Source organism: Hippoglossus hippoglossus, chromosome 9, assembly GCF_009819705.1.
Source record: "Hippoglossus hippoglossus isolate fHipHip1 chromosome 9, fHipHip1.pri, whole genome shotgun sequence".
NCBI lineage: Eukaryota > Metazoa > Chordata > Actinopteri > Pleuronectiformes > Pleuronectidae > Hippoglossus > Hippoglossus hippoglossus.
The window spans coordinates 27870398-27896664 of record NC_047159.1 but is presented as its reverse complement, the minus strand read 5'-3'; the positions used below and the strand labels follow the sequence as shown (position 1 = coordinate 27896664).

General features: G+C 40.8%; 1 protein-coding gene across 1 annotated transcript; it reads right to left on the bottom strand.

Annotated features, from left to right (window-relative positions):
- Nucleotides 1-24488, bottom strand: LOC117767829 (olfactomedin-like protein 2A). The gene is made up of 8 exons (XM_034595761.1): nt 24234-24488; nt 13189-13452; nt 11087-11194; nt 10466-10642; nt 9690-9921; nt 6638-6934; nt 6126-6311; nt 1-2716 (listed from the first exon to the last, which is right to left on the bottom strand). Exons 1-8 carry the CDS (start codon nt 24300-24302, stop codon nt 2112-2114), a joined length of 1938 nt encoding a protein of 645 aa, XP_034451652.1. The 5' UTR covers nt 24303-24488; the 3' UTR covers nt 1-2111.
- Between the last annotated feature and the right edge of the window lie 1779 nt (nt 24489-26267).

Below are 26267 nucleotides of genomic sequence, written 5' to 3'. Positions count from 1 at the left end.
GACATTTATTATGGAAATTTTATTTCATACCACAGACATACACAAAGCTGGTTTCAAGTGTTGTGTTACATTTCATTTAAGTATAAAGACTTTGCAACTGAACAAAATATTTCATTGCAATCAGCATGCCCTATATGAACAAACCAAACACTCATTCAACAACTGGCAAAACAGTGTGGTGGTATATGAGACTAAAGAGCACTATTAAGCGTTGTGATGCTAATGCTGAAGGTTACCATTCCCACTATGTGCCCCACACAGTTCTGCCTGTCAATGTCAAAAGTAAAAATCTTCATGGTTCTCTTTGTTGAAGCTTGACGAAATAATTTTACATTACACCTTTTATATGAGCATGACTGATCACAGTTCTAAATACACAGTAATGACATTTAATGTAGTGGTTATGCACAATGTATTAACAATGACAGATAGTGTATACTTTTACTTTTTCAGATAGTGTATACTTTTACACATCAACATAGACATTTTAGACAAAGTTATAGGCTATGATATCAATTGTCAAATAAATTCTGTAAATATAAAAATCCTAAGAGCATAAGACTTTTATAGTTACATGAATTAAAAATGTTCTTATCTCGAAGAAAATTGTGTTGTTTTTAGAATTTATATTCAACACTATTCTCAAAACACTAACTAATGTAAGGAGACAGGAAGCATCATGAGGCCGGAATAATAAACCAAGCAGATTCATTGTCAAAGTGCTAGGTGATGGGATGGAGTAGTCGGGCAAGTGAAACAATACGTAAAAGTAACGTCTTACAAACATTTCTTGGAAGTAGAAGTTCTCTGGAGGCAGAAATAATCTCCATGGTTGAGTTAAATGCCAGAGGACTGAGCCAATCAAAACGTGCTATGTAAAGTTGAAACCCATTAAAAGGTAAAAGAGGATCTAACTTTAGAGGGCCTAATGATGGTTACTAAATCTAGCCATTTTGCATTATCTAATACATTGGCTAATTTTCTTATGCTGCTTTTCCTGTGTAAGCTTCAAGACAACTCTCGGCTGAAAAAATAAAGTCCAGTGTGAAGATGGAGCACACAAATCTCGCTTATATTAGCTAAGTAGCATCTGCTGATTAATTCATGCTACACCATCACTGACTCATTCGACAGCTGTGTGGCTTCTTGTTGACAAAGAATGGGAAACTGTATTCCGACAGGTGCAGTGAGTTCATCAATGCATCCTCATGACATGAGCAGTGCAAGAGGATAAGTGACTACTTGCAAGGTTAGTTGATGAATTACTGCATTGGGCAAACAAATGGCTAACTGCTTGCCTGTCAGGAAAGTTCTATGTCTGTACAGCAACAATCATGGTCAAAATAAATTGTATTGGCTAAAAGGGAAAATAAGTAATCATTGACTATCGTCTGAAAACTGTCCTGCAGAGCAGGATTAAATAAAAGTTCTGCTGAAGCTAGCATGAGTTACAGTATTTACAGGAGGAATAGATACAGCGACCAAAACCACTTTCACCCTATAAGTAGCCATACACTGCATGTATTATATTGACATATATTTATCTGAAGCTATCAAATTAAAGGATAATAACACTTATATTTTGGAGTTACTCCTAATGTAACCCTATCTCACTCAGCCTCGGCTCATGCCAATCAGCCCAAAATTCTCAGGTCTCAGAAATTACCGTCATCTATTGCAACATCTAGAGATAATTCTAAAATGTAAGCTTCAGTGTCCCTTAAAATCACGATTTAAAAACTATTTATCTTTTTAGCCAGCCTGCTGACATTTCATAAATGTAGATATAAAGAAATATCTATTATTATAGACTCTACCTGATGAGCTTAACTCAACCCATTCGATTATTTCCACTGTTTACGCCCCATTCTATTGGCATATTGTACAAACACATTCCAATACATATTTGAGGCATGTATGTTTGGTACTTTGCGAGGTCAGTTGTTTGAATAGCATGCATTGGTAGTGGAAGGCTGGACTAGATTCATCCTTTGTCCTGTTTAGTCCGATATGCCTGCTTCTCGGCTGTCAATACTGAACATAATTTTTCTATATAGGTGCCATACTGGCAGGCCTACTGTGAGCTTATCTGTCGCACAAACTAGCTGGGCTCACTGGTCGACAAAGTTAACCTGATATGTCACCTGATTGCCATTGTCCCAGGCATACAAAACCTTCTCTTTGGGGTTGTAGTCAATCTGGGTGGTGAAGGAGTACTCATTGGTAAAGGACAGGTGAGGGATGGCTTCACTGTTGGTGTGGGTATCATAAGCATAGTTCACCTCACCCTCTTTCTGGTTGTACACATTGACAGCATACAAGACTCCACAGATGATGAAGCAGTTCCCATAAGAGTTTCTCTTGAGACCTGTCCTCCACGTTGTTTCCTTTTTCAAGGACAGGTCTCCAGGATCTAGTTTACTGATGATAATCACCTCTTGCTGGTTGTAGTCATAGTCTATGGAAGGGTAGATCACCCACAGGCCACTTTCATCCACTGCAAAGTCAATGTCTGAGTGTCCCCTCCACTTCCAGGGGGTGGTGTCCTCGTAAACCACGTCATGCAGCAGCGTCCAGGCTGCCACATAGCGCATCCTCAGATCATACTTGATGATGTTCTTGGTGAAGGCTCTGTTGTAGTAGAAGGCTCCGTTATAAACGACATGGCCTGTTCCTATCCAGTTATAAGGCAGTTTGAAAAGGTTGCTCCACCGGCCTAGGATAAATAAGAACAGTATGTTAGCCTACAAAGTACAAACAGATGACTCAAACCAGTATCACCAATATTACCAACATGTTTAGTACCACAAGAGGCTGCTCTTCTCATCAATAGCCAACTGCCAAGACAACACTGGGCAATAAACACAATCCAAACTTTTACTGCTTCAGCAACATATGGGAAACATCACACTGTCAGCAGCAGTATCCTAATTTTGCTGATAAAACACCTAAATCAAAATGTAGTTCTTCTGTAACTATATAGCAGAACCTTAAACCACAGACATTATCACTGAAGATTAGACTTGGACTTGATGTGTGTAATTAGCATGATAATGATTTATTACAATTTTCTTCCCCTTCAGTTACTCAGCCCAATGTATTCATGTTAGCTGATTTCTATTTAGGAAAAGGCAAATTATGTTCTACTTGTTAGGCCTGTAGCACGGGATATGTCAATAAGCAATTGTCATTCTTGGTGAGATCTGCTGTGGTAGGCCAGTAGTAGCAGTTGCTAGGAGCAGTCTAAAAAATAAAAGTTATGCTGATATCAGATGTTATTTCTGTAAATTAATTTAAAATAACCTCTACAATACCCACATTCTTCACCACTTCTAGAGCGTAATTTTAATTTCAGTCGCTATCTTTGGTGCTTGGTTGCTTACTTTCTATGTAGGAGGATGACATCTCCATTGTTTATCCTGCAGGCTTCTTATTAGTCGCATAAAACAACCGCCACATAACGCGACAGCCATTTTTGAATTGCAAAATAAATCAGAGAGAGGATAGGATGATAGGCTTTTTTTAGCCACTGTACAGAAATACATTTTGAACAGGATCTGTTGGTTGTTTGTTTGTCAACAGGATTACACAAAAACTGCAAAGCATATTTCCATGAAACTTGTAGGAAGGATGGGACATGGGCCATGGGCGCAACCAGGAATATTTATCTTCAACATTGCGACATAGGGCCCTTTGCGGAGGTATGCACCCATGCCATTCTAGTTTGTATAGGGAGGACTTTGTATTTATTGCATGGGTGATTGATAGGATTTGATAGTGATAAAACAATTACAGTTTAATCTGCCAAAAGCCAGCTATGCAATAGGCAGGACAATATAGTGAGCTGGTCTTTATGTTTAAGAACCCTCTGTTGTGCTTATCTACGTTGGATACATTCAGCTGTGTGCATGTTGTGCTAACAGTTTGGCCCTCAAAGAACCAATGACAATGTTTTTACAATGCCAGACTGTGTACACATTGGCTTCATGTGACACTGACACAGTATGTTTAGGAGTTCATTACTGAACAAACACGTGGAGTACTGTAGGTGTCATTTTCTAATCACATCCCATCTGCTATCTTAACCTTCTAACCTCAGGAAGTCTGATTTAGATAATAATAATAAATGAAAAGCCCAGAATGGGACAAAAACAACGTGCAGCCAAACCTCCCTCCCCACCCTTCCCACCCCCACTCCCACCACTCCCATCCCTTAGGCCAGCCCACACTCCTAATCCTTCTCCACTGTGCCCAGTTGAAAAGAGAGAACACGTCAGGGAACAGCAGGCATCACCGCCACTCACCAAGATACCTAGTCATCCGCACACAGCTGTGAGCTAACTGCACCACAGGATGCCTCATATGTAAGAAAGCCCATTGTCCAAACACATCTAGATCAACAAGCCAAGTCCTACAATGGGATATCGTCTTAACTCTCTTAGAGAGTGTAATCCAATTCCTCAGTTGATTTGGATGTGAAAGGAGTTGATTTTCCCACCCACTGAAGCCATGAAACAACCAAGACCTGCATTCCACAGATCTCATCAGTCTCACTGGGCATGTGGGATAATCAGCATTAATCATTGTCAATGCTGCTGTTAGAGAAAACACAGCTATCAGTTAAAACAGGGTGATCCTGCAGTTAGAACCAAATATTGGGACGAAAAATTGTGTTTTGAGTTAAATGTTGAAAAAAGACTTAGTGAAGAGGAAAGATTAGTGTCTGTCTGTAAACACTGTAATAGCCACCAATGAGGATGGTACCACAACCAAGATGTTTGTAATAGTATTCAAAGAATATTAAGGTATTCAAATATTCAGAGCCAGCTCATAATGTAGAGGTAAGACATGTAAGAGGGTAGCGGCAGCCTAAATGTATTTCTCCCTGGACTCACCTGCCTCAATACATACACACTTCTCAAACCTCTCAAACTTACTGCACAGAGAAACCTACCTTGATTATAGAGAAGATTAATATGATAACTACAAAAACAAAAAAAGAATGCTTGGGTTTCGTTTTCCATATTTACCTGTAAAGATGTAAAATCCAAACGTATTCCTGTGAAAGCTTCAGAGTTCTTAAAAGTTGCTCCACAGTAAACCCTAACTACTCGTTGTCACATATGTCGACCAGGGTGATTAGTAAAACAACTTATACAGACCAGATGGTAGATCAGTGTAATTTTCCTGTTGACCTGCTACTGCCGCCTCATAACACCTACTAAGAACAGACAGTTTGAAATTACCTGGTAGCTATGATCAGTCACCCGTCAGAGATCCTAGGTTTACCCTCAAAGTGCAAAAGTCCAAAAAATGCTGCTCTAGCCTCACAGAAATAGCAGAAACATTGAGTAGCAGCTGGTGAAGCTAGACAACTGCCTGCTGCCGCCACATTTTGAGTAAAATACCAAATGATGCGACATCAGATCCTTTTATGGGTCAGAACATTGTTCTGAGATCAGATGTAAGGAGAGACATTATCTTAAGTTCAGTATCAGTATAGCAGTTTTCAGACATGACACGTGTTCACAACAGCAACAAATTCAGTGCATGTCTAAAAGCAACTTATATTTGTTATTTTTGACAGGGATGGCCCAATGAGACCACCACCCCACCCCCAGCCCTTTCCGCCCTTACCACCAACCAACACTCACTCACTTGTCCCAAAGGACTCAGGCACGCTATTCACTAAATGACTCTCTGCAGCTCCAGGATGGATGGGGGGCAGGGTGTTAGGTTAACTATGGTGAAGCATTAGCACCAAGAATTGTGACCGGTCTGATTGTGTTTTGCCCCACAAACCTTGATGCTGGTTAGACATAACTGATAGTCAAGACCACATTAAGGAAGTTTAAGAAGGACAGTTGTCTACTTCTTTTCAGTAACACACATTAACATTGATCCAATAATATATTAAGTGACCTCCACAAACAGACACCAAGTAATTTGAACACGTTAAACAATTTCACAAATGCACACATTACAATGTCAATAAATATTCATATTTTACATACAGATTTAACAGATGATATCCAACATTGAGCTAAAAATCAAAACCACTATAGTGGGTCTCTTTACCCATTTCAGCAACAGAATGTTATAAAAAAGACCCAAATGAAGCACACCTTGTTTGAAGTTGTCCAGATTGCGGAACTCCACCAGGTTGTTTCCATAGTAATAGTTAGTGACGTAGATCTTGTTGTCTTTGGCCAGGGGATCCTTCATCCAGGCTCCCTCGTTGCGCCCATAACTGTGCTGCTTCTCTGGCTGCTCGATGGATGCTAGCGTCCCTTCACAGTTGAGGATCTTCCCTGGACAAAATAAAAGCAGAACATTTAACTAACTTGCCCCTCGTAGAAGTGCTGATCATAATTGCACTGTATGAATGTGTGTATGAATAAATAAAATGTACTGTAAAGTGCTTTAAGTGGTCATCAAGACAAAACAATTGATATATGAATACAGACCATTTATAGACCATTAAACTAGTACGTTTAGGGAAAGAAGTTAAATTGACTTCCCACTCATACATTTCTTAGCAGAGTGAACCTGTGCACTTTTCTGCTGTTAAACTGGTCTCTGTCACTGCAGTCACAGCCTGTGACAGAATACTGAGTGTGTGAGTGTAAGCAGCTACCTGCTCTGTGGAGAGTGGGCCGACTGTTGTTGTTGGAGTTGTCCAACAGCAGCATGATGGTTGGAGCTGGTCTTTCAAATGCTGGTGTGCCCTGCGTAGTGATAGTGGTGGGTGTAGCGGTGGTAGTAGTTGTGGTGCTAGTTGCTGTGGTGGTGGTGGTTGTGGTGGTGGGAACTGCAGTGGTAGTGATGGGTTCAGCCACCGTGGCCTCCATGTTTTCCAGGACCATTTCAGCTCCTCCGTCCTCAGACTGGCTTTCTGTGATGTGGTGGACGGTGTACATTTTGGCAGATTGATCTGGGAGGGTGGAGGGGAGTGTAGAGTCAGGCCAAGAGGAAAAAGACAAAGAAATCAAAATATAGCTGATGGTTAAACAAGGTCAGACAGTCCTGATGCCGAGTGATGATAGAGGAGAGTAATACTGTTAGCTGTTAATACCTGAGAACAGGCTGCTTCTTGTTCTTGTTAGTGATGGGCACATTACCAAAACATAAAGAAGTAAGTGTGTAGGGACATTGACGATATTTTCGAACTGTTTTTTAAACCTTTCAATCACTGCACAGTACAAACAGTAATAACTACTTGAGAAATAAAATCCACTTCCACGTGTTTACATAAAAGTTGCCACATTAGCAACAGAGCACACAAAGAATACCAACACAATGAGACTTATTGTAAAACAGAAATTGTCAGTGCTCCAAACTACCTCCTCTTCAGATGATTATCCATCCATTATCTATACAGAAGGTCACAGAGTGAGCTGTCCGTGGGCGAGAAGCATATTACAGATACAAAGGATTCACTCTCACATTCACGGCCAATTTAGAGTCTTCTATTAACCTAATCTGACTCTGCATATCTTTGGACTTTGAGCTGCTAATGAACAGAATCATTCATATTTGCACTATGAATTGCATCACTTTTCATGTGTACAATCCAGTGTAACATCATCAAAGCTTTTGAGAAGAGAGTAGTCGTTGCATCTCAACCTTTAATGACTTTTTTGCAATCATGAATGTTTGTGTCATCACATTTGGAACAAATGATCAACTTTGCCTTTTAGATGTGGTTGGACAACACATCACATCTGTGACCTTGTTCGGTAACGTAGAGTGAATATTTAGCATCTGATAATGGTCTGAACACATTGACTGCCTACCATATTTTAGAACATAAAGTGTTGTTTTCATCAAAAATCCATACTAGTCAAATCTGGCCACTTGTTTTCCAGTTTCAGGCTTCAATGTTCACTTTTGTTCTTTTATAAAAAAAGAAAGCAGGCCGAATCAAAGACAGTCTTAGCGGAGAGAGCGGCTGCTCTCCTTCTGGTCCTCATACTCTGACGTCCTGTGCTGCCAGACAGATGTGAAGAGATTACAGCGTTTCTACATATGCAGCGGACCCTCCTCACGAGCATACTCTAAACACATGGACCAGATGGAGGCTGAAGTGAAAACAATATTCGGATAAGGTTTTTACAATTAACAGTAGAAGGTTTCTGAAAGACATGAGGTCTTTTAAGGTGATGAAGACTTTACAAGTGGTACCTGGCATTAAATGTAACCCTCATCCACACAAAAGCAACAAATCTGTTGAAATCAATTTATCTGAGGTTGAGTGTAGGTAATGACTTTCAGTGGAGAGCCCATGAAAGAGGACATTAGCTAATTGTTAACGGATGTGACATCCATCTGTGTTTAGTGAAGCAGATGGAACACATCTTGTATGACTTTAGTTATTTTATTACTATACAGCTCAAAGACCTCTTTCATATATTTTGAATGGTGATGGAGATATTAAAGTAGTTTTAAAGGACCATAACAATTTTTGTCAGGAGCACCATATTTGCTTTTATCATTGTCAAAGTTACATGTTTCCAAATTAATCTGTTATAATGCTGTATCCCAGATTCCAGTAACAAACAGTTACAAATGCCTTGATTTCAATCTAATCTTTCAATCTTACAGTTACTGTTGTAATGTCAATTGTCTTAACCACAGTTTCTGAATCAAATTTGTAAGCAGGTACAGTGAGTGTGTCACTTCATACCCACTCAATTGTACAGAGACCAACAGCTGAGAAATGTGGTTACCCTGGGCAGCTCCTAGTAAAATGTGCGTCACTGCAACTTAACTTGAGGAGAGGCATTGCAGAAAAAATAGTATGAAGGTGTATAAACCTTTCTGGGGTGAATAAATGAATAATAAATAAGTTCTGCATCCGGTTCTTTGCCAGAGATTATGGAAATGCAACCGACTGGTTTCAGTGATTTGACAAGGGTGGCTGAACTCGCTGAGGTTCACATACATGGTAGAACACACGGTCTGACAGTGTTATGTGCGTGTGCCCTGTGCAAACGCAGCATACCTATTCATTCAACTAGACTTAAAGAGGATTGGAAGGAATTGGGAAATGTTTTCTCTGCATTGGTGAGGGTCCCCACACATTGTTGTGAGGAGTGAAGCTGAGGCATGTCATGGACATGGCAGCCCTCCATTGAGACAGCATTCCATCAGCTCCGTGTATTTTGTCAATAAAAGATTTGGATTTCCTGCTCGCCGAATGTGCACCAGCGTTCCAATCCTACGCTGACTAGACCAGCTTTGCTAAAAACAACACTGGAGTAAATCATGTATTGATGGGATCTTGTGTGCCACACAGCTATAGATTCCCTGTTTTATTGCCTTCCGCTTACGTGTGAAGTTAGCAATACAATTACAGCCTTATCTCACAGTTGTGTAAAACAACATTCTCAGGAAAACTTTACACTGTCCTCTATTGGAAACTAAATCCAGCTAATAACCATCTTCACGGTGTTGGTAAGACATGCAAAGCTGTGGCTGACGGCTGATCCTGATCCTGCAAAGAAACTAATTTGGATCATTTTCAACACCCACAGGGGATCACACACAGATGATCGCACACAGATGGGAGTGCAAACTCAGCTAAAGTGCGAGCACAGTGTTTTCTCTAGCTCAGGGAGGATGGCCTTATATGAACACACCACAGCAGTGAGCGAGAATGCAGTGTCCTGGGCGAGCTGAAAACTCACCTTCTCCGTGCTCATCACTGGTCTTGGCAGCCTTGTAGTATGTGATGCCCCTCACCACCCCAGGCTGGTGTCCAACCACCTTGGCTTTGACTGTAGGGTCAGGCTTGACCGGCTTCCCAGCTTTGATGACCTCTTTCTTGGGCTTTATGACCTTTTCTTTGGGGGGTTTGGCTGCAGGGTTCTTTTTGTTGGGTACTTTTACGGAAACCTTGGTTTTCTCATCATTAGTGTTCTGTAAAATGCATATTCAGATTATACCTTGTTAAGAAACTGGGTAAAATTGTCTTGTGTGTTTCATATGTTGACTGTCCTTAAGAAACAATGAATTAAGTTTCACTTCTTAACTTCTAGATATGTGCAACATAAAAAAAAAATGGATACAATATCCCTATTGATATTGCTTTACAGTGTATGTGAATAGAAAGCATATTATCTCCCTAGTAATTCCACAAACGTCTGTCAGATTGTGGAACGTATATATATCGTGAAAAGTTACATTTATCGACTTCACACTTGGCATGTGTGCTTCTAATAGCTGAGGGAGGGGCAGGGCCGAGTTCAGTGTGATTTGGATATGTGATATGTTCAATATTAATACAAATGTGAATAAACAGGCAGTCAGCGCTCTGTAGCAGTCAGTGGGGACGGGGCAGTGTGCTAACTATTGTTCTGTAAACCAAGTTGAACGTGTCATCGCGTTCTTCTGATATTTCAAATAGGTCCCAGTTAATAGCTAAGGACAATGTGTGTTAGTTTTTGAGCATTTTTTTTCTAACCTGTACTTTGGTCTCAGCTGAGTCTTTCTGAAGCAGCTGCAGGCTGAGACTGGAGATCTCCTTCTTGATGCTCATCATAATGTTGGAGTAGTTCTCATATCTCTTGAACTGGTTGGTGAGGCTCACCATGCTGTCCCGGACAAAATCATTCTCCCGTGTAAGGTTTGTCTTGATTGTCTGCAAGACAGAATCATAACTATCACAATGATTATCATCCATTAAATAACATCAGCTGTTATTTGCTCTTGTTATTAATGAAGCTGTCACTGTATGTATGTATGTCTATAAACATATAGAAAGAATATCTTGTGTTTATGCCTGAAGATTATATTGCATTATGTTTGCATCTGGTGATCTACTTACACATGTATTAATGTATGCAGTTATTTTTCTTTTTCTTTTCTATTGCCTGTTTGTACATTCATGTTTTTATAACTGCATTGCTTTATTGTCATGTTACGATTGCAATAAATGTTGGGACTCCCTTGAAAATGAGATGGTACATCAGGTTTATCCTAATAAAAAAACAAATTTCGAATGAAAAACATGAGCTGTTACTTTAAAGTTACAAAACCTTTCACTATAATCATATGAGGAGGTATATGTCCTTTTTTTGCTCACCTCTTCCAGGGTGTTCATCTGTGACATCACCTTGTTGATGTAGGAGTGGACTTTCATTAGATCCATGCTGTAAAGGGTTCCCTCGAGGAGGTCCACCATAGATTGGAGCTGGTCATTCAGGCCATGAAAGAGAACTAGCATCATTTACCATCCCCTGAACACAATGCTGACAGATTAATGTGTCTCTCTTTAACTGCAGCAATAGCTTAAGTGACCTCTCAAACTATTTGCTCTGATTACCACTATTGACATCCACACTTTATAGGCAGCGGTGTGCTCTTAGTCTGGGGTTCATTTGAATTATATACAACCTCTCCTTTTTAATGAAATGATTTCCTTAGGGGATGTATTGGGCTGATCCATATTTTAAGGTGCAGTCAGATCAAACATCTGGAACCGCCTTTTACTTCACATGGTACATATTGTGCTTCTCAAGCCTGTTAAAAATGATAGCGTGCTGAGGTATGTGCAGAAGTGAGCTGACGTGTTCACAAAAGATTCTGATGACATATAACTCAGACAAGGTCACAGAGAGTTGAATCAGGATTTTAAACTGGAATAAACCTTATTATACATCCTGCTCAATAACCATAGAGATGTCTGTATGTGGATGATGGAAGATCCTATTGTGTTTGTCTTTCTGCAGTGTAGTTATAGAGGTGAGAAAGTGGCATTTCTAACTATTCTTGAGGTTTTTGCACAGATCACATTTGTCCTTAATGAATGGGGCTGAGGATATATTTCTTTGGTGACTCATTGTCATCAAAATGCATTAAAAGCAAAGCAAGGTACATTTAAAGGGGACATAGCATGCCCATTTTACCACAAGTTGATATGGTTCCTTGGGGTCTTAATGAAATGTCTGTAACATACTTTGGTCAAAATACCACAAGGATCATTTCAAACAGCACCCTTTTTACCCTGTATAAAACAGCCCTCCACAGAGTGACCTGTTTTGAGTGCCTGTTCCTTTAAATGCTAATGAGCCAACTCCCCCCTCCCCCCTCTCCCCCCATGATTTTAAACGATATAAATTACATATTTTATACGATATAAATTATCAAATATGCATCCCATACTTTGTATTCCCCTTCTGTTGTCCTGGAGTTTTAATTTTCCCAATCACATAATTAAATGTCCCCCTCTGCCCATCCACTACAAGCACACAAGCAGACAGACAGAGAGAGAAAGAGAGGGGTGGGGGGGGGGGCTATGAAGACCATCATTTACCCCCGAACCCCGACATTCAACGGGTACAACAACAAGCGGAGAAAGCAGAAAGCAAATGCGCGTCCCGTTCTCAAGCACGCAGCCAGGCGGCTGCGTGCTTGAGAATGGCGCTGTGCTGTGTGGCGCGGCGCTTCCGCGTCCGGTGTTAACCCGGCGTAACGAGTGTGGGGGGGCGGGGGGGATGAGGTGGGGGGTGGGCAAAGGCCATGTAGGGAGACTTCCAGTGTATTGTGACGACACAATACACAGGAAGCTCATTCGAGTCACTCAAGCATGACGTTTCTGACTTAGAGGAACCATAACAAAACGCGCAAGTGTTTTTTTTCCAGAGTTTTTGGGTTGGTAGACATGCCAGATACCCACATTAACGTGTAGAAGCACTAACAAAGTGGAATTTTCATGATATGTCCCCTTTAAGCTGTAATGTTCATCATCTGACACCATCAGAATCACTTGAAACATGCTATCATAAGCTGCTTTCAGACATGCACTGAACTCTGGAGATACTCCGGACTTTCTCCACAGAGGCTGTATGTGTGAATGCAAATGTCCAAGTGAGAGCCTCCAGCGGTCTTTCTCCACCTGGTCCCCTAGTACAAAGTCTGCAGTAAGTCCAGAGGAGCGGATGTAAGAACACAGCAGGAGATCCTCTGCAGGGTTCACCACGAGCGAGTGGCATGTTACTGACGTTTGCATGCCTGCTGCATCATCCCTTACCTAAAAGCTCCGGAGATTTCAGTGTTGTTGTGAACGTGTCTAAGCAGAGAATCTTCCGCTGCATTGTGCATGAGTGAAAGGCCCCAATTCTCCTGACTTCCTCCAGAGGTCATGTCAGAAAAGGGCTATAGTGGCTTTAAGCCTCATTTGCTCACCTTTAGTAACTCAGGGGCCTGTTTCTTCAGCTTCTCCATCTTCCACTCATTCTCACAGGGGTTGAGGGAGGAAGGTGGGGCAGTGCACGAGCACTTGCAGTCAGATCCGGAGCTGACCGTCTCCACTGTGTAGAAGTCCTCCACACGTACACGTCCACTTCGCAGCCGCTGGCAGGCGTCTTTGGTGAGAGGGCGCATGATGCATTTACAGCGGCAGTCTGAGCCCTCTGATGTCATCCGGACAGGCTCAGTCTCCCCAAAGATCTGGAGGAGGGAGCATGAATTATCACATTTTAGAATCCAACAAAAAGGTTTGCATGGTTTTTTTAATTTTTAGGTCTCTGTTATCTTCCCTTTATGTTTGCACATAGGCAACTCTTCAGCAATGACCTCTTATGATCAAACACACATCATTTCTGTTATTAATACACTATGAGAGATGGGTGGCCCCAGACAAACTGCTAAACGACTGTGACCACATTTGGACAGAAGGATGTTAATGTAAGGTCTGAAGGAGGTCTGATTGGTCAGATCACATTTGAAGGTGACCACATATGGCCAAACTGTCAATTGTGTCCTAGGCCACAGACTCCACTAACACTTTGCACGAGAGGTATTACTTCTTTATTTGCCTTCTCAAATCATGTAAGCTGGCTTTTTAATCCACAATTAAATTTTTCTTTCAAGTATATCGAGGTATATTGCACCAAATCTCTTGGGGGATTTAGTTTGACTGGAACAAATCTAATCTGGATTGTTTCAATTTCGTCTGCTTCATTTAATTTCCAGGAGACATGGACTGCATTGCTACCTCCTGTACTTGTTCAAAATCACAGCATTTTTCTTGACAAACAGAAGTGGTGTACATGTGCATATAGAGCAGGGAAATGAGATCTGATTACAACTGGTCATTCGGGAATGTGAACTTACTTTCTTTGAGATGCCCACATGTGATCAAATCACCCAACACGTAATACCAGGTATGAACTAGGCCTTAGATGCATGATGTGACAATGTCTCCTTGTGGTAATGCTGCAAAATAAGCAGCCATGGGGTTGAACACGGTTTTAGAACATCAGACCTGGATGTGAACCTGTGGGGTGAGGTTAAATAAATATAAAGATGAGCTGTGCTCTTCCTTTCCTCAGTGCGAGTTCTTCCACTCATCTATTCCATTAGTCAAACCCCTGATGGACTTGCATGAATAATAATTCCCCCTCTATTGTAGGGAAACAAAAGCAAGGGAAGGAAAGTAACCCTGAAAAATAACCACATGTTTCCCCTGCTTTGAATGTTAGCCTGTGTGACTCAGAGGAAAGCCTCTGAGACAAACATAACTCATAAGACTCCTGCATCCCCAGCTGGCTGCCATGTATGATGAGAGAGCCTTGGCAGGCCAGGTTCATGGCTTACTTAATAAACAGGAAGCAGAGCATGGCAGCCTGAACACACATTCCACACAGTTCTTAAGTGAGACATGTGCACGCTGGCATACAGTGGAGATTTCACAGAAGAATTCCACTACACAGATTTACGACATTTGATGAGGCTTATGGTGATGGTGAATTGGCAGAGGTCTGCTGAAAACTGAACGGTGTTTCTTAATCCATCTTTTCTCATTTGACAGGGGCCATTGAAGCCTTGTTGGGCAGAATTGTAAATTGCTCTTGCAACAGCTGTGTCCTTTGAATGGGCCCTTATGCCTTGTTGTACTGATAGATAGTCCGCAGGTACATGTGACTGATGGGAGCTCATCTCTCATCATTTAGAATCATGGCCGTTGGATCATGTGTTGTAGGAGGTTAGGACTGTCATCTCTCCCTGGTAAGATTTAGAGACTATAAACCACAGCACAGATGCACATATGGTATTACTTCACAGACATTCTTCATTAATGAGCTGTGGTCCTGTCCTGATGTGACTGATGTTCAGATGTAGGACTATTAATTATAATTTTATAAACAATAGAACTAATATGGAGACAAATGTAAAGAAAAAGATTAGCCTTGCATAATGATGATGAAAAACCTTCCGGCACTGGAACAGTGGAACAGTCACTGATATGCATTGTCTTTCCTGTGAATAAAATGAAACTCTAACTAATCTTATGCATAAAGGTCAGCTTATTTGTAATGGGGAGTACATGCTGCATAAAAACAGTTAAATAATGTCATGTGGAGCTTTGGAGGTGCTCAGTCAAGTCTGAAAAAATAACCATGGTGATGTCATAGTAATAGAATCATGGTTACTGGAGCCAATTTATAACAGAGTTTGCAATACAAACATTGACCATATAGAGCTTGAAAGGCCCTGCTGAATTATGTGGGCATTTAACAAATATCGAGGGTCTTAGGTAGGATTTTGAGCTTGACTCATACTATGGACTAAAAGTAAATTTATCTCCACCTAAACAGATTGACCATTCCTTTTAAAATCTGTCTCTCGTGAGTCCCTCAAATTTATGAGACACACAATTGCTGGACTAGTGCGGAACAGAAAATTATTAATGAAAGTGGAAATGATCGACTGATTGATTAGGATGTAAGTTAATGTTATATTCTTTAATGGGTTTCCCTCATTACAGTTATAGCACAATTTTGGATGTCTTCTGGCAGGGCTGTATTAGGCTTAATGAAGGTAGGGAGGGAGTGGTGAAGGTGGTGCGGGCTCATTAGTGAAGGAATGTAGGCTGAGTGATGAGGGAAGACGTGGAGGGGTGTATGCTTTCCCCTCCATTACTGCAGACATGTATGGGAGGGGGTCTGATACAGGGCAGGACTCCTGTGTGCAGAGCCGGACCAATCCTGACCCAAGTCAAGCGAAAAGGCAGCAGGTTGACAAATGCTACAGCCACATGAAAACAGAGTGGATTAGCAGATTAAACTTCTTTAGCAGAATCCATGCCTATTGCCCTGCTGGGCTGCATTGTTCAAGCCCTGCTGAACAATAACTGCTGCGTAGCAACATCAGCTTAAGTTGCTTTAGGATGTAGAAGTCAAAGAAATTCCAGGAGGATTTACTCCGGTACTTCGTGTTTGCTCAAAAAGGACTAAAGCTTTCCAGCAGGAGAAAGATTTGGCAGCGATGTATCATGAAAAATCTGAGCCATTCTTCCAATCAGAGCAGCTGCCTCTGCCACCTGTCAAATCATATGTGCCAGTATGCCTAACTAACTGTCCAGCATCTCAGGCCAAGAGCTGACCTACCAGCATGAGAACAGGCAACACAATTAAGAGTGCTAATAATTAAGAGTACAGAGTATTTAACGCATGCTTTGAGCTTTGAGTCTTTGGCTCTGACCTTTCAAGTGCAGTCAAGTTTCAGGTCAAAAAGGAACGGCTCAAACATGAACTCATGTCTGCACAATACGAGGAAAAGCGCCTGCACACTGCAGAGAGCTCTATTAGATCAACCACTGCAGCCTCGGGCAGCTAACATGCACTGACAGTGATGAGGTGAACTCCCAGTTGTGCTCGGAGATGTATTACACAGGCATTGGTGTTGCTCTGCTGTCTCTGCAACAAGGTTCCTATAAACAAGGATATCATCTGTTCTTTGTGCTTTGCTAGCTGGTAACAGTATGGCACAAGAGGCAGCCAGTGCAGGTATCCTGTGGCAAAGCTAAAATGTCCAGATGCATGTTTGCAACCTTCTTCAAACACAAACATTCGTACTTTGATCCATGTTGACCTGCAGCTAGTTTTGAACTTTTTTCCCCCACAAACGCACATGAAGGCACCATGAGTACCAGCTCTAATCAGCCTTAAGCCCATCAAGCTTGTGATGTTAGTGATTTTAAAGGACTTACTATCCCTTTAAAATCCACATCATCTCCTGTCAAGGACACTCAAGACCAGACCCAGGGTCCACATTCCAGTCCAGAGTCCACCTGATTTTTTTATCTAATTAGCTGAGCCTATGATAAACAGTCTTACTGTGTCACTATGAAGATTAACTTGGTACAAAGGAGGAATTCCTCAAAACCCTTCAGGCTGGAGATGAGCCATGAGGTCGGGGGCTCAGATTTGAAACAAAAACACTGGAATTAGCACAGAGATGCTAATTAGCTGAACACAAAGTGTATCGAGCACTTGCTGTTTTTCGGGGTACACATCTACATTCCTCTCTGAACTTTTCAGTCCTTTTAAGAACATGATGACGAAGAAATGAGAAAAGGATTGTAATACTGGATGTCTGAATGAGCTACTGGCATGAAGGCTCCTATCGAGCCAGAGTAACTTTGAAGAACTCAAGAAAACGTTATCAAACCTTTGAACTTTTTTTGCACATTTCCGCATTTGATTTGTTGCACAACATGATCACTCTGTTTGGAGCGTAGAAAAATCCACAGAAACAGGTACAAGATCAAGCTGTCAATATGGCTCCACAGTAAAAATCTACATACCAGTCCCTCTAAAATGCAGCAATTAACACAATCTCCACTAATCCACCCTTATGTGAAATCACTGCAATATTACAGTAAATTTGACCAATCCATTTAGTTTCACCTATCGTAGTTAATCTCCAAACAATGACAATGAACCGACTCCCTCCTTGTTTTTGGTTGGGATCTTGCAGACGTGTGTGACACGTAAGTCTCACCCTTACCAACCAAATTTACTGCAGAGCCCCGTGTTAGCCAATTCCCTGGTGTCAGTTTTGTGTGACAACATTGTTGTGGAAAGTCACTGATTGACAAAACACTTTTCTACAAAAAAACAAACCTGCAGAACAGCTAAAAAGCCAAAAGACAAGACGAATCACAAGGATCGAGGCCGCTTATATAAATCGCAAAGGGTTAGAGGCATGCTTTCCTATTTTAGTGACAAACTGGTCACATGTGGCTCTCTGAGGTTTCTACTTTCTTTTTACCCTGTTAAAAGGGGTTTTTAGTAGCTTTTCCTTACTCTTGTTGAGGGTTACAGAGGATGTTGCACCTTGTTAAAGCCCTATGAGACATATTGTGATTTGTGAATATGGGCTATACAAATAAAATTTGATTGATTGATTGATGTTTGTGTGTGTGTGTGTGTGTGTGTGTGTGTGTGCATATGTCTAAATATCATTCTTTTGTTGTCAGGAAAAAAACTGTTAGGACATTATGGCTAGTTTCTGACAACTTCAATGGGTTTTATCAAGGCTTTAAGACTTGGTTTAGGGGCTGGAGAATGCATTATGTATGTATTGTGTAGAAATGGTGTGAAAGCTCTATACAAAACAAATAACAGTATTTGTGCAGTGTTCATTTGCTCCCACAATTTCATTGCAAAAACACAATTAAAAACATTGCAAAATCTGCCATCAAATCAGACATAGTTTTAGACAGCAACAACCGCAGAAAACTCCACATCCCTGAGAGACTGACATAATAATTTAATCATAAGCACAAAGAGACACTTCCCTAACTACCAGTGAATGTCTGGAAACCTCAACCACCACTGGAATGATAGATGTTGCCAAATATCTTTTGTCTCAGATGATTTGTTACAGCAGATGTTTATGTTATTAATATTATTATAATTGTAAAATGCTGCAGATCTTATCACTGATACTGCACTACATATTAGAATAATTTATTGAACAAATTATTAAACGTTAACCTCCTAAAAAACAGCAGTAGTTGGCAACTAGGTCAAACCTCTGATCAAAATTGCGGCCAGATAATTTAGATAATTTAAATGATCATTCAATTATTAAAATAACACCATACTGGGGCGGCTGTGGCTGAGGGGTAGAGCGGTTGATCCCAGTCTTCCCCATCTGCATGCCGAGGTGTCCTTGGGCAAGATGCTGAACCCTGAATTCCCCCTCATAGAAAAAAAAGTGCTGCTAATAGATGAAGCTATGAATGTGTGTGTGAATGGGTGAATGACAAACTGTACTGTAAAGCACTTTGAGTGGTCATCAGGACGAGAAAAGCACATTTAAATACAGACCATTTGCCATTTAACCAAATTGGACTGACACAGACATTCGTTGGAGTCACTGGTGGTTCTCTCTTCGTGAATACAATATATATAGAATCGCTTCCTCCTCAGCAAGTTCTCTTCAAAGTAAAATCACAACATTGGTTTTGTTGCTGTAATGCTTTATATTGAGCTGAATAACAGAGCTTTTATTTTGAAAAGTTTGAACCCAGGACATATTGGTGTTCACAATAATGCCACCTCCCACAGAGTCACTGCAGCACAAAATATTCCCCAAAGTCTTTTTTGTCCATTTGTTGTTGTTGTTGTTGTTGTTGTTGTTTTACGTTAGCTTTTTTCTCCTGGGCTCTAGTTTTTGTTTTAAGAGATTGGTGGTAGCTTCATTTTTAATGTACAATTGTGAGAGGGCTTTCTTCTGATTTTACTCATACGTCCTCATATTTCACCAAATATCAAACTATTCCTTTACAGTTATAGACATATTTTAGCTATGTTTCATAAAAAATCAACACTTCCACACCCTGACTTTTTGTTTTGCTACATATAGGAGACACAATACTTTTAGCTCTAACACTAACTGGATGTAAATCATGCTTTACAGAACTTTCTAATATGTAATTGTTATAGATACTGGGGCGAGGACCCCCAACAGGATAAGACTGCAGAAACACATCTGATGGTGACGTCTGAAAAATACAATAAATCTCTGTCATTTTTTGTCCTATTATCCCTGACACAAATGTGTATATCTACGTACTTCTACTTCATTTGTAAATAATAATACACTGTATGCACAAAGGTTTTTGAGGGTGTGAAGTTGATTTCTAAAAGAATGATCTTACGCTTGTCATGCACTTACTTATGCCAACATCTGTAGGCAGAATATAGGACAGGATACAATGATACTGATCTGTAGAAGCTTCAAAGCCCACAGGAAGAATATGCCCGAGAGAGATTTCATGAGAATTTTTAGAGAGGCCATAGAAGGACTCCGTACATGTAGAGTCGGCAGAGACAAGCTAAATTTAAAACTAATCTAGGAAAATACATCTGGCTCGCAAGGATTAACAATCTGCATAGAGGGGGAAGGCGCCTCACCGAAGACATGAAAGTCTGAGAGGAAAAAGGACAGATGATGCTTTCAAAAACACAAACATACTGAGTATCCAGTTCTTTTTTGCTTTCATTTTATAAGTTTCTCTGCTTTACAGTTTATGTGCACACCATTGTGTCTCCATGACTTGAGGTCATTGCATTGACTTACATGGATTTCCTGGAGACCAACTCTAACCTTAACCTTAGTTTGACTTGCCTAACCCTAACCCTAATCTTAATATAAACCTAACCTTAAAACATGTCTTCACTTTAAAATGTAATAATTTACATTATAGGGACTTGCTCTTTGTCCCTATAAGGAAGACAATATACAACCATATGACTGTGTAAACATATTTAGGTCCCCACAACGCGAGTTGATACCAAGCAAACACACTGGTTTTGCTGTCCATGCAGATTGATAGGTTGATTTAATGGCTGAGGTGTTAATTAGTTAAAGTAACATTCAAGGATCAAGAACAGTGAAGCGTCTATAGAAAATACATCTATATTGCACCGGTCGTTGCACCAGTGTCACTCCTACTCCTCTTCAGCTTGCAGCTTTGTTTTAACCACAAACAGGGTGATGTGTCTCTCCACAGTCTGATAATGTTGACACTTCATCAAGCCCCATGTGACATGCCCTATTAAAGGAAGTCTAACTAGTATAGCATGGCATGACAAAATGCCATATCTTGCACATTATGGGAATGACCTGAAGCTAAAACACACCATACAGCACATGTAAGAGCATGCATGTTTGGCCCATCCCCGTCTGTGCCAACATCAGAGTGCCATACTCCAGAATGCTGTTTCAATGAAGCACACTGGGCATCCCACTCTGCTGGCTCCTTCTGTCTCACCCCCTGCTGATCTGTGCAGATTGTCCTTGGGTTTGTTTACAACCAAAACATGAAGCAGGTGCACTGTTTCCCACGCCACCCTCTGCCCTCCATGCTCCTCTCTAAGCGGGCTTTGTCTCTCATTAATGCTAGTGGCACCAGACAACTACAGACTATGACTGGGGGTCTGCTGTAGCCTAGAAGAAATTATGATATGTCAACATTTAGCATCAACAGCTGTTAACTTACCAGTCTCACCAAGAGCTTAAGGAGTCATTGAGTTTGCATGACAAACCTTATATGACAGGAGGTTATAATATGTCCTCTGAGCAGAGCTATTCATTCAGGACAGACTAGACACTACAGTGACTCACTGTCAGAAAGTAATTAGCATCCTAATGTCAATAGGAAAGAAATGATAAAATTAAAAGCAAAACAAAAGTGTTGGTGATGTGAGAGAAAAACCTGGAGAGAGAAATGGTGAGTGAAGGAAAGAAGTTTGGAACTTGCAACATTTGTGCAAAAGTCCAGTAAACAGCTGCTAAAGCAAATGTTGGTTATGTAGCCTTTAGCAAAACGTACAATTAGCCAACTTTAGGTAAGTGACACACACATACTCATAATACAACAGGCTACATTGTCTAAACAAAGTCCTTCACCAAAAATAAGTCTAATGGGACATTTTGATTTCACAATTATTATTATTATTATTATTATTATTATTTATTATCCATTACATGTGGCATCTATTGCACTTCTGTCCGTCCTGGGAGAGGGATCCTCACATGTGGCTCTCTCTGAGGTTTCTACCTTCTTTTTACCCTGTTAAAAGTTTTTTTCAGTAGTTTTTCCTTACTCTTGTTGAGGGTTAAGGGCAGAGGATGTCACACCTTGTTAAAGCCCTATGAGACAAACTGTGATGTGTGAATATGGGCTATACAAATAAAATTTGATTGATTGACTGATTGATTATTAGTCCAGTAAGTGAAAGTGCAAATGCTTTTCTCTTCTGGATGAATAGCTTTCATTGTCGTTGAAATGTTTTTTTTGGGTCTATTCACTTATGGTAGACATAAATTAAAGACTGGACATTCATATAATTTAAACGTAATTGTACACTTATCAACATTTTCATGAAATATTTTAGTATTTGTGCCTTACAATATTAAATTAAAAGGTTATCATTTGGATTGTTGTATCAGAGTAAGCTGAAAGACAATGTTCTATTACACCTCTGTGTCAGGCCACGATTAAAACTTAAATACTTTTTTAAAGTTTTACCATAATAAAATAATATTTAACAGAACACGAAAAATACAAAATCAGACAATGCATCACCCATATCTGGTTTCACAGCTGTATTTTATCAACAACAATACAGACATAAGGATACCACTGCTCCTGGTGATGGTACTGCTGCGACTGCTACTAATACTACTTGTACTATATATTATACAGCAGTTTAGTCTTAATCACCACTCAAAGCGCTTTCACACTTTTACATTACAAGTCACATCCACACACATTCATTGTCATTCATATATTCTCTAACAGAGATAATACATCACACACTGCGAGCACAGCTGTCAGGGGTAATTTGGGGTTCAGTGTCTTACACAAGAACATTTCAGCATGTGGACTGGAAGATCCTGGGATCAAACCACTGATCCTCTACCTACTCTACCTCCTTCAACATTTTCTAAAACTTTGGAATGTGATTAATTGACTAATTTAGGATATTTTACTTCATTAAAATATCAGTGAGTAGAATTGTCAGTAGTTGCAGCAGCTAATGTCTGCATGATTCACTGATTTAATGCCAGTATCTCACTTATTTAACTGATAGTTGGGGCAACTGATAGCCTTGCAGCGTTAGTCAAACTTCCATAAAAATCTGCAGTTTAGCCTGGCTAAAAACAACAATGTTTAACTAGCAAAAAAGGAAACTGCCTCCTCACTGTATTACAGCCTTTACCATATTTAAGGTGTACATTTTATTTTCTTATGTAGGAGAAAAGGGTTATTTTCAATTGTATTACCTCCTTCCTCACCTACATCACCACTACTGGACTACGATTTATTTCGACCAGTTATAGTAAACAGGCTCCAGTAGCTTGCTCCCATTCGGGAGCGGTCCAACACTGATGCTGGGTGGTGAGACTTGGCGTGCAGTTGGTGTTCCAGTTCCTCCCAAAGGTGAGGTCAGGGCTCTGTGCAGGCCAGTCGAGTTACTTTCCAGCAAATGGGAAAACCATTTCTTTACTGAGCTTCATGCACAGGTGTTGTTATTGTCAAAGTAACACTGTAAGCTGTAGTAGTATTTCCCTTCATTTAAACTAAGGGACCCAGAGCAAACCATACTCACACTGCTGCTGATTTGGCCTCTCTGATTGTATCCAGAGTACACACACACACACACACACACACACACACACACACACACACACACACACACACACACACACACACACACACACACACACACACACACACACACACACACACACACACACACACACACACACACAAAGTACATAGGCGACCGTGCCTCTTGTCTTCATATACTGTATAATGTGAGCCGTACATGTGTTTTATCCTCTGGCAGTGCATGTCTGTGTATGCAAGTGTGTGTAGAGCTGGATTAGGCTAAGGGATAGTTGGGGGGGGGGTTGATGTTACTGGAGTCCAGCAGCTGCACAAACAATGACAACCAGATATTAGTTACCCCACTGAGAGTGTCATCTCTCCCACACTCCAATAGCATCAGGTCTGCACACAGCGGAGGTATGATTTCCTAAACCCATTGTTACCCTTGTCACACATAAGCCCTCATTGGGAGGATTACCTCCAATCATAAAAAATGATACATAACCTGAACCATCTGCCACCTTTAGACAGACAATTAAAGGTCTGACTTGAGGAAAATGTTGGGTATTGGTCTAGACACTAATTTGTCTGAAGCAGAGGCACCATGACACCCAAACATGATACAGCTAAGAGGTGATTTTCAGCAGAACAGGACAGAAGAGCTGGACACTGTATACCCGCTGCAATATATTGACCATGACTGACATAACTACATATTAATACTTCTTTAATCAGCAGCACTATACAGTCGTGCATGCAATCCTTGGTAAAGAAAATGGAACATGACAAAAAATGCGCTTCTCGTCTGACCTACCTTGCTCTGTGAAGACGCATCCGAACACAAAACCAACAGACAGGCGAACAAGTTTGTGTATCTCCACATTTTCTCTCTGGTCTCTCTCTGTGGCGTGAAGAGCACAAATCCAAAGCGCCAGTCACTGCATTCAGTCCATGTGACAAAGAAGCGCGCCTACATCAACTCCATCTCCACCAGTCTGTGTCCGTCTGTCTGCATGTAAGGATGCTGTGTGAGCGTGTGCGTGCGGTGTGTGTTTGTGTGTGTGCGCCCTGTCTGCACCCGCGCGCTCTGACTACAGTGCGCACCGTGTCCAACAGTGATGGGAGGGGTCTACTCACACGCACATACACACACACGCACACACGCACACACAAACAAACACACACAAATGTTTGTACTTCTATCTTAGTGAGGACACTAATTGACTAAATGCATTCCCTAAACCCCTTACCCTAATCTTAACCATCCAAACTAAATGCCTAACCCTAACCATAACCTAAACCTGATTCCAACCCCAAACCAAGTCTTAACCCTCAAACAGCCCATTGAAAAAGTTAGGACCGGTCAAAATGTCCTCACTCTGTTGAATCTATGCTTAAAATGGTCCTCACAAAGATATGAGTACAGGAACACGCACGCACACACAAATACACACACCGTCTAGGTTTGAATAGTACAAATAGCCTACTAATAATAACAACAATAATATTAACAACAGGATTGTTTTATGATTGGATGTTTATGTAAATACAATATAATCTATGAATGTATTTACACTTTGGATAGTCTCACTGTGAGTTTAACGTCAAACTGAATTGGTTGTTTCAGGACAGCAGTGCTCGCTGCAGAAACCTGAAGGGCTTTAGGCGCCATCAGCTGGCCAATTACTACCCTACAATTCTTAAGGTGGTTCACAGGTTGCTCAGTGTGGACACCAATGATGAGGTCCCCTCATTAAGTGAGGACCTGGAGATCAGGCAGTGAACACAGCAGCACTCACTCATACGTTTTGTCTTCATCAGTTCACATGGTGCTGCAGTGTAGATCCACCAACTTGGTCTGAACTAGGCCTACATTTGCACCTAGCAGCAAACACACAAGTCTGGAGCCCCCACGTGTGAAGTAGGGAGGAACAGTGAAGGCTGTAGAGACATCTGCAGGACAGCAGGAGAAGCACACTGAACTTCACCAGTCTCTACAGCAGTAGCCTTCTGTGTTTTCTATCATATGTAATTAAATGCCTAAAAAGAAATCATACTGATGTGGCTTCATATGGTGATTTAATCAGATTTGATGAAGAACAATTAGCAGCAGGGAAAACACAAGTACCACATTAACTTTTGTACTTGAGTAAAAGTAAGTAAGCAGTTGCTTTAAAGTATCAAAACCAAAAGTATTTGCAGAGTGTGTCCTATTCCATAATGCAACGGTCTGAGTCTTGGCAGTGACCTGCTCTGAACCCATGTCAGGTGTCTCTTCAACACTGCAGCTGGTTGGGTCCAATGTTTTACCGGCCTACTCTGATTGGATTAGTTCCCCTTTCGTTTTTGATTACTGATAAAAAAAATATATAAATAATAATGTGTCACAAAATGCATTGTAAAAATGTAGGCTGGTGGAGTAGAAAGATATTTGCTGATATATGTAGTGGAGTAAAAGTAAAATGTCCTCAAAAATACATTTACTTGAGAAAAGAACAGATACTTAATAACATACTGCAGTAACACAGTAAAGTTACTTCATTACATCCCACCACTACCTTTAAGTCTGACTATTTTACAGGTCAAATAGTGAAGATACATTTTTGCAATTTGTCACAGTGCAATATGTCGTCATGGTCAGCAGATGTGTATGGAAGTATTATAGGCCAATGTGTAAGAGATAATATTTTATTTTATGTGAAACTGCAGGCTGGACAGTGCTTTATCGTAAAGGCGACTCTTAAACGTACAGATGGTGTCTGCCTCCCGAACTGAAAGTGGGAGATGATTCCACAGGAGAGGAGCTTGATAGCTGAAAGCTCTGGCTCCTACTCTGCTTTTAGAGACT